This window comes from Mus musculus, chromosome 14 (assembly GCF_000001635.26).
Source record: "Mus musculus strain C57BL/6J chromosome 14, GRCm38.p6 C57BL/6J".
Taxonomy (NCBI): domain Eukaryota; kingdom Metazoa; phylum Chordata; class Mammalia; order Rodentia; family Muridae; genus Mus; species Mus musculus.
This window is the reverse complement of record NC_000080.6, coordinates 70,438,471-70,451,926: the sequence shown is the minus strand read 5'-3', so window position 1 is coordinate 70,451,926 and position 13,456 is coordinate 70,438,471. Positions and strand designations below refer to the sequence as shown.

The 13,456-nt window shown below is 47.0% G+C and overlaps 1 protein-coding gene and 1 non-coding gene across 4 annotated transcripts; one reads left to right on the top strand and one right to left on the bottom strand.

Annotated features, from left to right (window-relative positions):
- Nucleotides 1-8,335: 8,335 nt before the first annotated feature.
- Nucleotides 8,336-8,417, bottom strand: Mir320 (microRNA 320). The gene has a single exon (NR_029802.1). It is a non-coding gene; the product is annotated as a microRNA 320 (primary transcript).
- A 38-nt stretch (nucleotides 8,418-8,455) lies between these two features.
- Polr3d (polymerase (RNA) III (DNA directed) polypeptide D) lies at nucleotides 8,456-13,179 on the top strand. Of its 3 annotated transcripts, NM_025945.3 has the most exons (9): nucleotides 8,456-8,594; nucleotides 8,807-8,976; nucleotides 9,532-9,575; nucleotides 10,472-10,623; nucleotides 10,766-10,890; nucleotides 11,160-11,328; nucleotides 11,648-11,913; nucleotides 12,057-12,209; nucleotides 12,349-13,179. In NM_025945.3, exons 2-9 carry the CDS (start codon nucleotides 8,812-8,814, stop codon nucleotides 12,469-12,471), a joined length of 1,197 nt encoding a protein of 398 aa, NP_080221.3. In that variant the 5' UTR covers nucleotides 8,456-8,594; nucleotides 8,807-8,811; the 3' UTR covers nucleotides 12,472-13,179. The 3 variants fall into 3 exon arrangements, with proteins under 3 accessions (NP_080221.3, NP_001157554.1, XP_006519501.1); NM_001164082.1 differs by lacking the exon at nucleotides 8,456-8,594 and having other exon boundaries at nucleotides 8,700-8,976; XM_006519438.1 differs by lacking the exons at nucleotides 8,456-8,594; nucleotides 8,807-8,976; nucleotides 9,532-9,575 and having other exon boundaries at nucleotides 10,539-10,622; nucleotides 10,764-10,890; nucleotides 12,349-13,175.
- The last annotated feature ends 277 nt before the right edge of the window (nucleotides 13,180-13,456 follow it).

Below are 13,456 nucleotides of genomic sequence, written 5' to 3'. Positions count from 1 at the left end.
TTGCTCTGCTATGACATCTGTCAAGTACAAGATCAGCATGGCACAAGAGGAATGCTAAGGGTGGGGTAGTTGATGCTCACACTTGGGTGGTAACTAACAGCTCTCTAGTTGGATCTAAGGCTCACTCAACAAGAGAGAACCCATGCCTGGTACTGGAAATCTGCCAACTATTTGAAGCTAGTGAAGTCATAGATCTTGGAGAAGAGTCTACAACCACCAAACTACTAAACCAGCATAACCCCTAACTACATTCTATTTATTTATCCTAATGCCTATGGATTAAGTATAGTTCTAACCCCTCATCAATGTAACTTCTCTTTACAATAGATGGGGACCATTCAGAAACCCACAGCCGATTAAAATACAGTCGTGGAGTCTAACATCAGTTGATACATCCACAGCACAGCTCCTGCACCTAACACTGGGGGTCATTGCAGAAGAAAGACTGTAAGAGCCAGAGGACCAGGGAGTTTACTGTGAGGTTGTACCTCCTAGGAAAGTCCATGAAGTCTCACCAACACTGCTGCCTAAGCTTACCTGGACAAGAACGACACCACTAGGCTTGTTAACACAGAAGGGAGCAAGTCCATTGTGTCTCACAACAGACTCAGAACTACAGCCAACCAAGGAACATCAAGAGAAGGAGACATTGTCTGTCCCAGAGGAACACACCAATCTCTTATTTAATTCCAAATGGTCAAGATCAGGCCTGGTGGTGCATACCTTTAATCCCAGCACTTGGGAAGCAGAGGCAGATAGAGCTCTGAGTTCAAGGCCAGCCTGGTCTTCATAGAGAATTCCAGAACAGCCAGAGTTATATAGAAAGACCCTGCCTCAAAACAATCAAACAACTACAATAACAAAACAAATGGCCGACCTTGAAGACATATACACACGAGTAACATTATATAGATGAGCAAGACAAGAACGACACCAATAGGCTTGTATTTATATATTTTGGAACACACACTTAATTAATTAAACAAAGCACTTGCCTACTATTATACATGATGTCCCAGGTATGATCCTAAGATTGCAAGTCAAAGAGAGAAAATACAATAATATAACTCTGCTGCTCACCTGCACCCACCCCAAGCCTGAAATGGCGTTTAAATGAATGGTGTCAGAGTTAAATTTACCTCCTAAAAATAACCAATCTTTATATTTCCATTTTTCTTGTTTGTTTTGATTTTTTTTAAAAGAGAAGTTCTTTTGTCATTTTTTATTTCTCCAGAGCTGAGGACCAAACCCAGGGCCTTGTGCTTGCTAGGCAAGTGCTCTACCACTGAGCTAAATCCCCAACCCCTTGTTTTGATTTTTGAGACAGGGTTTCTCTGTGTACCCCTGGCTGTCCTGGACTTACTCTGTAGATTAGGCTGGCCTTGAACTCACAGAGATCAGCCTGCCTCTGTTTCCTGAGTACTAAAGGACTGAGGACTAAAGGTGTGTGCCACCATGCCCAGCTTTCACGTTATATTTCTATCTATAGCCAGACTTGTTCCTTGGTCTCAGCACCAACTGGAATCCATCCATTCCAGTTTAAAAGGTCTGTTGGGAGCTCATTATGTAGCAGACACTGTTTCAGGTAGGATCGAATAGATGATGAACATCTATCCCACAACCAAGAAACTCTTCTTCTCATTGAGCTTATGTCCCAGTAGGAAGTGGACAGAGAAACAAGCAGATGCTATAGCCTGTTTGGTGGGATAGAGAAAAATAAGTCAGGAAATAGAAGGAGTCAGGGGAGAGTTGTTTTGGTTTGGATTTTACAATTTTAAATAAGAGCCAGGGAATGGTGGCACATGCAGGCAGATCTCTTGAGTTTGAGGTCAACCTGGTCTACAGAGTGAGTTCCAGGACAGCCAGAGCTACACAGAGAAACCCTATCTCGAAAAATAAAAATAAAAAGTAAAAAAGCCAGCAGAGAAGGCTTCTGTGCGATGGTAACTGGGGGATCAAGGAAGGAAGAGGCCATGTAGCATTCTAAGAGAAAAGAGAGTTCCAAGCAGCAGGTGTGGGTGTCCTGAAGCAGCAGTGGGCCTGGAGTAACAGGGACAGTCTGTGAGGCCAAAGAGAACATGTGGCTGCATGGCCAGATGATGTGGAGCCAGGGAGGCCACCCTAGGTCTGTTCTTCTGAAACAGACATCCATTGGGAGGTGTAAGCACAGATGTGACCTGATGGGGACTATCTCACTTGTGCTGTTGAGACCACAGAGGCCCACCTGGAAGGGAGTCCTGGCAGGAGCTTATTTATTATAAGAGGAGTCACCAAAAGTGAGGGTGGCCTGCAAGGTGGTGGCTGTGTGGTAAGATTATGGAAAATCTAGAAAAGCTGGCATGGTGTGGGAGTCTGCAAGAGAAGGGGTTTTCCATTGAGCTGGAAATACAGCTAGCCTAGTGTGGCCAGCATGCCTCAGGCCCTGGCTTTAATCCCCACTGTGGGCTTGGAGGGCAGATTTTTGTTAAAACAACTAGAGGAACATAGTTGCTGTTCAGTAAAATGGGGCCACTTTGTTGTAGTTTCAGGAATATCTAAAATCCTGTATGTGGACCTCGGTTTTAGATGGCTGCAGACATCCAAGTGGCAGTGTGGACAGACCAGGATACATATGTGAGGCAAGGAGACGTCTCTACTAGAGCCCCGAGGAGTGCATCCAGTATCTGTTTTGAAACCGACCAATGGAGGAAAGTGAGCCACCTGAGTTCTCAGAACTGATTGTAAAGAGAACAAGTTGTCCTCTGACCTTCACACTCAGGCTGTGACACTCATGTGCCCAGACTTACACAGTGATGATCAATTTTAAAAATTAAAGTAATACAAATATGAAACAGATTAACTAGACAATGGTAATAAAGGACATACAGGGTAAAGGGGGGGGGGGCAGGGAGATCCTGAGAACTAACTGTCTAGAAGTCCAGGCACATGAGGAGGGACCAGATCACTAATCACCTGCAAGGGAAAGCAAATGAATTAGGATAAATAACACATGGGAAACGAGAGACAGCCTGAACTCAGGCAGCATTCCCTACCACACATTCCTTTTATTTTAAGGCGAAGTATTTAAAGATTTCTTACTTGGTATTTCTGATGCCCGTTAAGAATTCACAGACATGTGGTTTTTACAGAATCTGGTTATAACATCCTAAGCCAACCTACAGTCAGACTCCTCAAATGATGGCTGAGTTTGTTAGTTACATATCAGTAAGAATGACTGTATTGACTATGACATTCATGAGCATAACATGCAATAAGAGGTTATTAATAACAAAATTAGGTCTCCTAGGATCACATCCATGATGCAGGATTCAGCTAAAAATACTTTACAAGGTTCCGTTGAGGCTAGATGAAAGAATCCAAGCCCTCAATCTTTGGGAGAAAATAGAGAAAGGGATAGGAACAAAGTGTTCAAAGTCTATCGTTTAATTAAAGGAAAACTGGAGAATGTCCCTAGACAGATTATAATAACCACTGCTAGGAAGTTAATTTCTAAAATGTCAAAAAATATGGCTGGGGATGTTGTTCAGTTAGTAAGGATACTTGCCAAGTACACCCAACGTCCTGGGTCCCATTTCTATAAACGAAGCATGGTGGCTGCCATGGCTAGTTTTATGTTAACATGAAACAAGCTAAAGTCATCCGAGGAGAGAACCTCTACTGAAAAAAATGCCTCCATAAGATCAGGCTGTAGGCAAGCCATAGGGCATTTTCTTAATTAGTGATAGACAAGAGAGGGTCCAGCCTATTGCGGATAGGGATACCCCTGAGCTGGTGGTCTTGGGTTCTATATGAAAACAGGCTGAGCAAGCCAAGAGAAGCAAGCACTGCCCCTCTGTGGCCTCTGCATGAGCTCCTGCCTACAGGATCCTGCCCTATTTAAGTTACTGTATTGGCTTCCCTCAATGGACTGTAATTTAGGGTATGTAAGCCAAACAAACCATTTCCTCTCCAAGTTGCTTTTGATCATAATGTTTCATCACAGCGGTAAAAAAAAATAACTAAAGTACATACCTATAATCCCAGGTATTCAGGAGGTAGACAAGATCAGAAGTTCAAGGTCATAAATGGCTACTTAACAAGTTAGAGATCAGCTTGGAAACAAAAGACCCTATCTAAACAAATAAACAGTACATGAAATATCTGATTTAAGTTTTCTTTCTAGAAATTCCATAAGTATTGCCAGAGATTTGATCATACATTTTGATCACAGTCGTTTCCCCCATCCCACTTGTCCTACTCTCTGTCTGTCTTAGATTACTAGTGCTGTGACGGAACACCATGACCAAAGTAACTTGAGGAGAGAAGGGTTTATTCAGCTTATGCTTCCACCTCACAGTTCTGTATCAAAGGAAGTCAGGACAGGAGCTCAAGCAGGGCAGGAACCGGGAGGGAGGCAGGAACTGATGCAGAAGCCATAGAGGGGTGCTGCTTACTGGCTTGCTCCTCATGGTTTGCTCAACATTTCTTATAGAGCCCAGGACCTCCATCCTAGGGATGGCACCACCCACAACAGGCTGTTTCCCACCCCCATCACTAATTAAGGAAATGCCCCAGAGGCTGGCCTACAGCCTGATCTTATAGAGGCATTCTTCTCATCTGAGGTGCCCTCTTCTTCAATGCCTCTATCTTGTGTCACGTTGACATTAAAACTAGCCAGGATGGGCTTGAGAGATGGCTCAGCAGTTAAGAGCACCCACTGGTCTTCCAGAGGTCCTGAGTTCAATTCCCAGCAACCACACGGTGGCTCACAACCATCTGTAAAGGGAGCCAATGCCCTCTTCTGGTGTGTCTGAAGATAGCTACATTGTACTCCTATACATAAAATAAATAAATCTTAAACAAACAAACAAAAAACCAACAACAAACAACTAGCCAGGACTCTGGCCCACTATTCCTTTTCCCAGCCAGCTGCCATTCTTCTATTTGTGTGTGTGTGGTTCAACGAGCTTCACTGGGGCTGTGCAAAGGAACATGAACATCTTACCAATGGCTACACCACTGAAAGAACATGTCTTACCTTTCCTCCCTTCAACTTTTAACCACATGGAAATTCCTCAGAGAGGAGTGGGGATCTATCAGGCCCTTCCTCTATTTCTATTCCCCCCCCCCCGACCCCATCCCTGTTTGCTCCAGCCCTGCTCCAGGTATATTTATTTCATATATGTGGGTACACTGTCACTGTCTTCAGACACAGCAGAAGATGGCTTCAGGTGCCCATTACAGATGGCTATGAGCCACCATGTGGTTGTTGGGAATTGAACTCAGGACCTCTGGAAGAGCAGTCAATGGTCTTAACTGCTGAGCCATCTCTCCAGCCCCCTCTATTTTTATTCTTACATTTTTAGTAGTCATACATCTTAGCACAGTATTTTTTATTTATTTATTGTTTTTCTGAGACAGGGTTTCTTTGTGTAGCCCTGGCTGTCCTGAACTCTTTCTGTAGACCAGGCTGGGAGATTCACCTGCCTCTGCCTCCCAAGTGGTGGCATTAAAGGAGTGCACCACTACCACCCTGAGGGCTGGGATAAAAGGCATGTGTCACCACGGACTGACTAACTCAGTACTTTTTTTTTTTTTTTTAGACAGGGTTTCTCTGTATAGCCCTGGCTGTCCTGAAACTCACTTTGTAGACCAGGCTGGCCTCAAACTCAGTAATCCGCCTGCTTCTGCCTCCCAAGTGCTGGGATTAAAGGTGTGCACCACCACACCTGGCTTAACTCAGTACTTTTTAAAAGGGGGATTTATTTGTTCTGAATTCTACATGCACAAATGGTTTTTGCCTGCATGTGTGCCTGTGCATTGTGAGCTTGCCTGGTGCCCTTGGGGGCTGAAAGAGGGCACCAAATCCCCTGACACTGGAATTATAGACAGCTGAGAGCCACAACATGCGAGCTGGGAATAAGGGCAGCAAGTCTCTTACCCACTTGGGCATCTTCAGTCCTCTAGCATAAGCACTTCTTGAAAACAATTTAGTAGCGTTGATAATGAACCACAAAATACTCTTCGAAAATAGTCTAGCCACTGCGGAAGCCGGTTTGTTGTTCTTGTTTCCAAGATTAATCATACAGTCATACCTACCAACAGGTGCACTCATTCCAGAGACGTGGACATTTGTATTGACACAAAGAGCTGCACATTTATCCACAGCAACTTTATTCACAATAGACACAAACTAAGCAACCCAGATGTCTTTCAAAGGATGACTAAATAAATCATAGAAATGCAGTAGGAAAAGGAATAAACTAATGATATGTACCACTTGGATAATAGCCACAAAATTATAGGGATAAAAGAGTAGCCACAAGGGCTGGAGAGATAAGAGCACTGACTGCTCTTCCAAAGGTCCTGGGTTCAAATCCCATCAACCACATGGTGACTTACAACCATCTGTAATGGGATCTGATGCCCTCTTCTGGTGTGTCTGAAGAAAGCTATAGTGTATTCGTCATATACATGAAATAAATAAAATCTAAAATAAATAAACAAATAAAAAGTAGCCACAGAAGCTGGGCACGAGGGCACATTCCCTCAATCCTAGCACTGCCAAGGCAGATACTTTCCTGAGTGTTTGAAGTCAAGTCTTGTCTCTACAGTGAGTTTCAGGTCAACTAGAGGTTTATAACAAGATGACTCCGTCTCTTCAAAAACAATCCAAGTCATATACCGTATGACTCCATCTTTAGAATACTTTTGAAATAACAACATTTTAGAAATGGAGAACAGATTAGTGTGGGGAGGAGTGGGAGGAAGAGAAGGCTCAGCAGTAAGGGAGGCTGGCTGTATCTGAAAGGGCGGCTTCAGGGATTCCTGTCATGCTGAAATGTCTTGTACCATGACTGCAAAAATGTCAATATTCTGGTTTTGATATAAGTGCTAGATCTTACTATTGTGGAAAACAAAGTAAACAGAATTTGGGCTCTGCTGAATCATTATCATCATCATCACCATCAGTGTCTCACTTTGTAGTCCAAGCTGGTGTAAACTCAGAGACCTGCCTGCTTTTTCCTCCCAAGTACTGGGTTTACAGGCATGCACCAACATGCCTGGCTTGTCACATAATTTCCCCCCCCCCCTTTTTTTTTTTTAAATAACTGCATATGTATGACATCAAAATGAAGTTTACTTATTTACTATTTTCATTTTATTTATTTATTTTGGTTTTTCGAGACAGGGTTTCTCTGTGTAGCCCTGGCTGTCCTGGAACTCATTCTGTAGACCAGGCTGGCCTCAAACTCAGAAATCCACCTGCCTCTGCCTCCCAAGTGCTGGGATTAAAGGCGTGTGCCACCACTGCCCAGCAAAGTATACTTTTAATATGTACATTTTCTGAAACTCTTTCCTAGGGATATAATCTACAAGAAAGCAAAAAAGTTGGATGTATCAAATGTACACTAGCTATTTCTAACAACATACCTATTTAAAGTAAGTGCCCCATTAAGGAAACAAGTTACGATATATACATATAAATATGCACATATATATCCTCCCATTGGTCATTTGTCTCCGACAAAGAATACACTATTGTGTGGCACAATATTACAGTACATCAAAAATATTTTAATGCTAGCAGCCTATGGAATTCCAGCAGAAATAGGTTCCTTCCCTAGAATTACATAACCTTTTTATTTGTATTGGGGTCGCTGTAGTGTAACATTAAATGACTCCCCCCCCCCCAGATTAGATTGCAACCACACATTACAATAAAAAAATTTTTCAGCTGGGATTGGTGGTGTACATCTGTAATCCCTACAACTGAGGGATGAGTGAAGAGACTGGACTGCTGCAAATTCGAGGCCAGCCTGGTCTACTTAAGTTCCAGACTAGATAGGGTTACAGAGCAGGGTTGTCTTAAAAATACCCACACCTCCCAACCAAAAATCAAAAAACAAAAACCCTTCCAGTTGAAGAGCAAACTTCAGTTCCAAAGGCTTCCCAGATTTGACTAAGCAGTCATGGGCCCAGGTAGATGAGAAGAGCTATTGGCTGCTCTGTCCAAACTGCGTTAAGGGTGACACCCCAAGACCCCAGGGACCGGCAAGGGAAGGCGCACGCGAGCAAAGGGTCGAGCCCGAAGGTGCAATGACCACGCCAAGGTCAACGCAGGGAGGCTGCAGCCAGCCACGGCCTGAGGGCTCTAAGCTCCCTATGTCCGGAGCCCCATCCCGAGCGGCGACCCCACTGCTCCCAGAGGCTGCGCAGTGTGGACTCCACATACAGCAGGTAGGCGACCTTGGAGCCCCTCCACCTCCGACCCCGAGGACCGCACCTCTACTCCCTGCCAGGGGCCGAGACACGCCCCCACGAGTCACACCCCGGCACAGCTTACAGTCCACCTCCCACATCCTTTTTCGCCCTCTCAACCCAGCTTTTCCCGACTCCGGGAAGAACCGGGAAGAGAAGGCGGAGGGCGGCGAGGCACCGTCGGATAAATACTATGGTCAGGTCACGCCCCCTTGATGTCACTTCCGCCCCAGGGTAAGATGGCAGCGCCCGGTCCTTGCCACGCAGACTTCCGCCTTGCCCGGAGACCCGCGGCCCGTGGTTGCTCTAGTCGGAGGTGAGGTTGTGATACTCGGCGCAGAGCCTCCACGCAGGTGCGTCACGAAGTCCCCAGGGAAAGGGCAGGTGACGGAGTCCAAAGCTAGGGGTGGGGCGCTCCGGGAAGCCTCGCCACGTGGGACGGGGAGGAGCTGAGCTGCAGCGAGAGCGACGCACGGGCGGGGGGCGGGAGGCCACGTGGGTGCGGTTCCGCCCAGGGTCCTCGCGTCCAGCCCTTGGAGTCACTTTGTTGCCTACTTTCTTCTAGGAACCATGTCGGAAGGAAACGCGGCGGGCGAGCCCAGCAATCCTGGAGGGCCGCGACCCCTTCTCTCTGGGGGCCGGGGGCTGATCGGCCGGCGGCCCGCACCCCCGCTTACGCCCGGTCGCCTTCCCTCCATCCGCTCCCGGGACCTCACCCTTGGCGGAGTCAAGAAGGTACCTGCGAGCGCGTTTGTATAGAAACCCACCCAGGCCGTAGGGAGGCGACTCGTGATGTTCATTCATGTGCTGCCTTGGGCCCCTGGTGGGATGTCAGCCTTTAGAGAGACCTGCAAACCTAGGTGCTGGTACAGGACACTGACAGGGTCTCCTAGGCAATTAAAAGACAGTGAATCTAGTTGATTCAAGACATCCGGAAGTGCTTATTATGTTCTGGGCTCCTTACAAAATCCCTTGAAAGCCAGACAAAATTGCTTTACTTGCAATTTCGAGTGTTCATAACTCTGTGGATGTCAGTATTGAAAACTAATAATCTAGTAAGTGATGAATCTTAGGCATGCCGGTAACTGCTCTTTGTCCCCTCCTGTTATGTGTGTAACAGTAGATGTAACTGTACCGAGTAGCTCTGAAAAGGAATAGCAAACACAGGATAAAGCATTTTAGCTTTGCCTTGGGGGCTACTGGTGATAGTCTACCTGTCTCTCTAAGCCATCCCAGGACTGTTGGTCAGTTGAGCACATCGAAAATACAGTACTGTGTTTTACTTTTCAGAAAACCTTCACCCCAAATATCATCAGTCGGAAGATCAAAGAAGAGTAAGTAATGAATGAACAGTACTCACCCCGGTTAGCTCTGAATTTGGGGACGTAATTAGGTTGTGTGGCCTAGAGATTTTAACTTACGCTATTAGCTTATTCACCAGTGGTTCTCATCCTTCAATCCTGGGTTATATAGGGGCATGTTTCTTTTTGAGACAGTGCCTCGCTACATGGCCTTGCATGTCCTGGAACTCACTTATGTAGGTTGCTGGCCTAGAACTCCCAGAGATGTGCTTGCCTCTCAGACCTGTGTCCTGAGTGCTGGGATTAAGATGTACACCTCCACGCTTAGCTCCAGGGCACTTTGCATTAGAGGGTCTTTTTGGTTTTTGTTTTGTTTTGTTTTTTTTCTGTAATAAATAGCTGAGATAATTGGCTTACAGAGAGGGACATTTTGTTTTGGAGATTTTAGTCCACGATCAATCAGGTGGTTCTTGCTTTTGGGTTCATGGTATGGCAATGAATGCAGTCGGAATACCCAAGGGAAGAAAGAAATTAAGGAGAGGAAAGGGCTGAGTTTCTATTCTCCTTTAGGAGCTGGGTAACCACCCAGTAGGCTCCATCTCTTATAGTTTCAGCTACCTTCTGTTTCTGCCGAGGTGGGGCTGAACTCTCCAACTTTGCCTTAAGGTCCTCTGCTCTCCAGCCTTTCTACTTTTAGAGGGTTAAAAAACCAACAAACAAAACAAAAGGCCCACATTTTGACAAGACGGTAAAGTAGAAGGAAATTAAAGGCCGTGCTTTATGGGAGATGTCAAAGGTATAGCGAAGGGTTGGGTGCCGATTCTCGTAGTGTACTTACTGGCTCACAAGCTCTGCTCAGCGGGCTGAAAGGGGCAAGCGAGGAGGCTCCATTTCCTGAGGCAGACCCTTTTGTCTGTCCTCATTCCCAGGCCAAAAGAAGAAGTGACTATGAAGAAGGAAAAGCGTGAACGGGACAGGGACCGCCAGCGTGAGGGTCACGGACGGGGACGTGGCCGCCCGGAAGTGATCCAGTCCCATTCTATCTTCGAGCAGGGTCCGGCAGAAATGATGAAAAAAAAAGGTACCAGGAAGGGACCTGGTCTGGGTTGCAGTTCAGACTGCCTGAGAAGGCAGAGCGTGGGAGTCTCCATTCCAAGTTGGGCTCTCCTCGCTGTGGGCAGTCTTCCTTATTGAACCCTAGTGGACAGCATGATTTCCCGCAGGGAACTGGGATAAGACCGTGGACATGTCCGACATGGGACCTTCTCATATCATCAACATCAAAAAAGAGAAGAGAGAAACAGACGAAGAGACCAAGCAGATCCTGCGCATGCTGGAGAAGGATGACGTAGGTGCCAGGAGCCTGGGGGACAGGTTCTTTTGTAGCTGCTAAAGAGGGTTTTGAGGGAGCCAGGCCAGGGACATGTTCAAGCTTTTGGTTACAGGAGCACTAAAGAGGGGCTGGGGGTGCAGCTCAGTGGAGAGCGAGCTTGCCTCTGTGTGAGACGTACACATATGCAAAGAAAAGAGAGAGACACAAGTCCCGAAACGGGCTGTGATGTAAGCACACGTGCTGACATTTCATGTGACCCCCCCCCCCCTCCAACTCTTTGGCAGTTCATCGATGACCCGGGGCTAAAGAATGACACACGGAACATGCCAGTGCAGCTGCCTCTGGCTCATTCAGGGTGGCTTTTTAAGGAGGAGAGTGAAGAGCCAGAGGCTAAGCCTTTTTCGGCTGGCCCCAAGGAAGAAGATATGGAGGTGGACGTGCCTGCCGTCAAAGGTAACGTGCATGCGTGCGTCAGCTGACTTCCCTTCTTCCCTAGCTCTCCCAGAAGCCCTCAGCAGTGTCTCCTTCCCCTTCCCACTCAAAAGTACAGGCACGGAATCAAGACATAAGTTTCTGCCTCAGACCGCACGTCTGTGTGCCAGTATGCCCGGCCTCAGAGAAGGCACTCTTGAATTTCTTTGCTGTTCCTCTACGTAACTTCTGGCTCAGCAACAGCGGAGCCCACGGATATGAAGGCTTGGGAATAGAGAATTGGCTTAGTGGGTAGGGCTACTTATATTTGCTGTTGTTTGCTCTTTCTCACTTTGGGCAGTGAAAGAGGAGCCACGAGATGAGGAAGAGGAAGCCAAGGTGAAAGCCCCTCCAAGAGCAGCCCGGAAGACTCCTGGCCTCCCAAAGGACGTGTCGGTGGCCGAGCTGCTCAGAGAGCTGAGCCTCATGAAGGATGAGGAGCTCCTGTTCCTTCAGCTGCCTGACACCCTCCCCGGGCAGCCACCCACTCAGGACATCAAGCCTGTCAAGACAGAGGTGCAGGGCGAGGATGGACAGATGGTAGTCATAAAGCAGGAAAAAGACCGGGTATGCTCAAGAGCGAGGTCTGGGGAAATTCTAGGCCGATAGCTCCAGGATTTCTGCCGCTGCTGCAGTTCTTCCTGGGAAACAGAAATGGATTCATTCATGAAAGCTGTTGCCTAGTAACCACCTGTGGCTTCTCTCCACAGGAAGCCAGGCTAGCAGAGAATGCTTGTACCTTGGCTGACCTGACAGAGGGTCAAGTGGGCAAACTGCTCATCCGTAAGTCAGGGAAGGTGCAACTCCTCCTGGGCAAGGTGACTCTAGATGTGACCATGGGAACGACCTGTTCTTTCCTGCAGGTACGACCCCGATGGGCCAGGGAGAGGCTTGGGGAAATATTAAACAGCCTGTGCTGAGGTGGCGAGGAGCTTCTGGGTCACTGCACTGAGGGCTGGGTGTGGGTGTGTGCTTCTCACTGATGTCTCTGTTGAATGGCAGGAACTGGTGTCTGTGGGCCTTGGAGACAGCAGAACAGGGGAGATGACAGTCCTGGGACATGTGAAGCACAAACTTGTATGTTCTCCTGATTTTGAATCTCTCTTGGATCACAAACACCGGTGAGATGGACAGATGGAGGAGCACGGTGACTGTGCCCACGACCGCACATGCTCTCAAATACACGCAGCCCAGAAGGGCCTCTTTAGCCCACCCGTTGTAGCCTTTGGCTGTAGTCCCAGTTTCCCCCGACTAGGGCCATGCTGCCCCTCGCCCCAGCTGTGAATGGGACCTCACACAGCCTGGGTATGGAAGGCGCATCCTCATCTCTGGGAACGTGACCCTGCTATTTATTTTTTATTTATGTCTTAATCCTCAACTGACTGCATTCTCCCAGAGTAGAATGGGGCAGGCTTCTTTTTGGGGAGCCGTGGGCTACGGGGATAGGAAGGGAAGGGGCTCAGGCAGGTAAGAAAGAACAGGGATGCGATGGAACTGAAGACTTAAAACTCAGTCCCAGCTCCCTGGTTTCTAGCTCTGTGTCCTTAAACTACATAATCTTTCTGAGCCTCATATTCCTCACCCGACAGACATGAGGACAATACCTACCTCGCAGGGTTGGTGTGAGCAGCACAGGGAATGTTGTAGATGGGAACTCCTTGCACAAGACTGGATATACATTATATAAGGGGTATGTGTGTGTTTGTATACACATAACATACATATGTATGTATATATACACATGTACATAACCATAGGCGCTCAATAAATGTTAGTTTTCCTTTCCTTTGAGTCTATTTCCAAATAAATTAACTTTATACTTGGAAGAAGTAAGTGGTTCTGCTCACATCCCTACTTTTGTGACTCCATTGCTTTTTAATTTTTAACTCTTTTCAGTGCTGAGCCTGAGACCTGGAGCATGCGAGGCAAGTGCCCTACCACTGAGCCATAAGCCCCAGCTCTCATTTATCCTTACTCTGCACCCTATTCCCACCCTGGGCTGATGGAATGAATGAATGTTCATGTCAGCTCTTGTGTAGCTTCTATCCCATGCTGTCTTAGCCGCCTGCTTCCTGTTGGAGTTTCTGTTAGAAGAAGCTGGAGGAGCCTT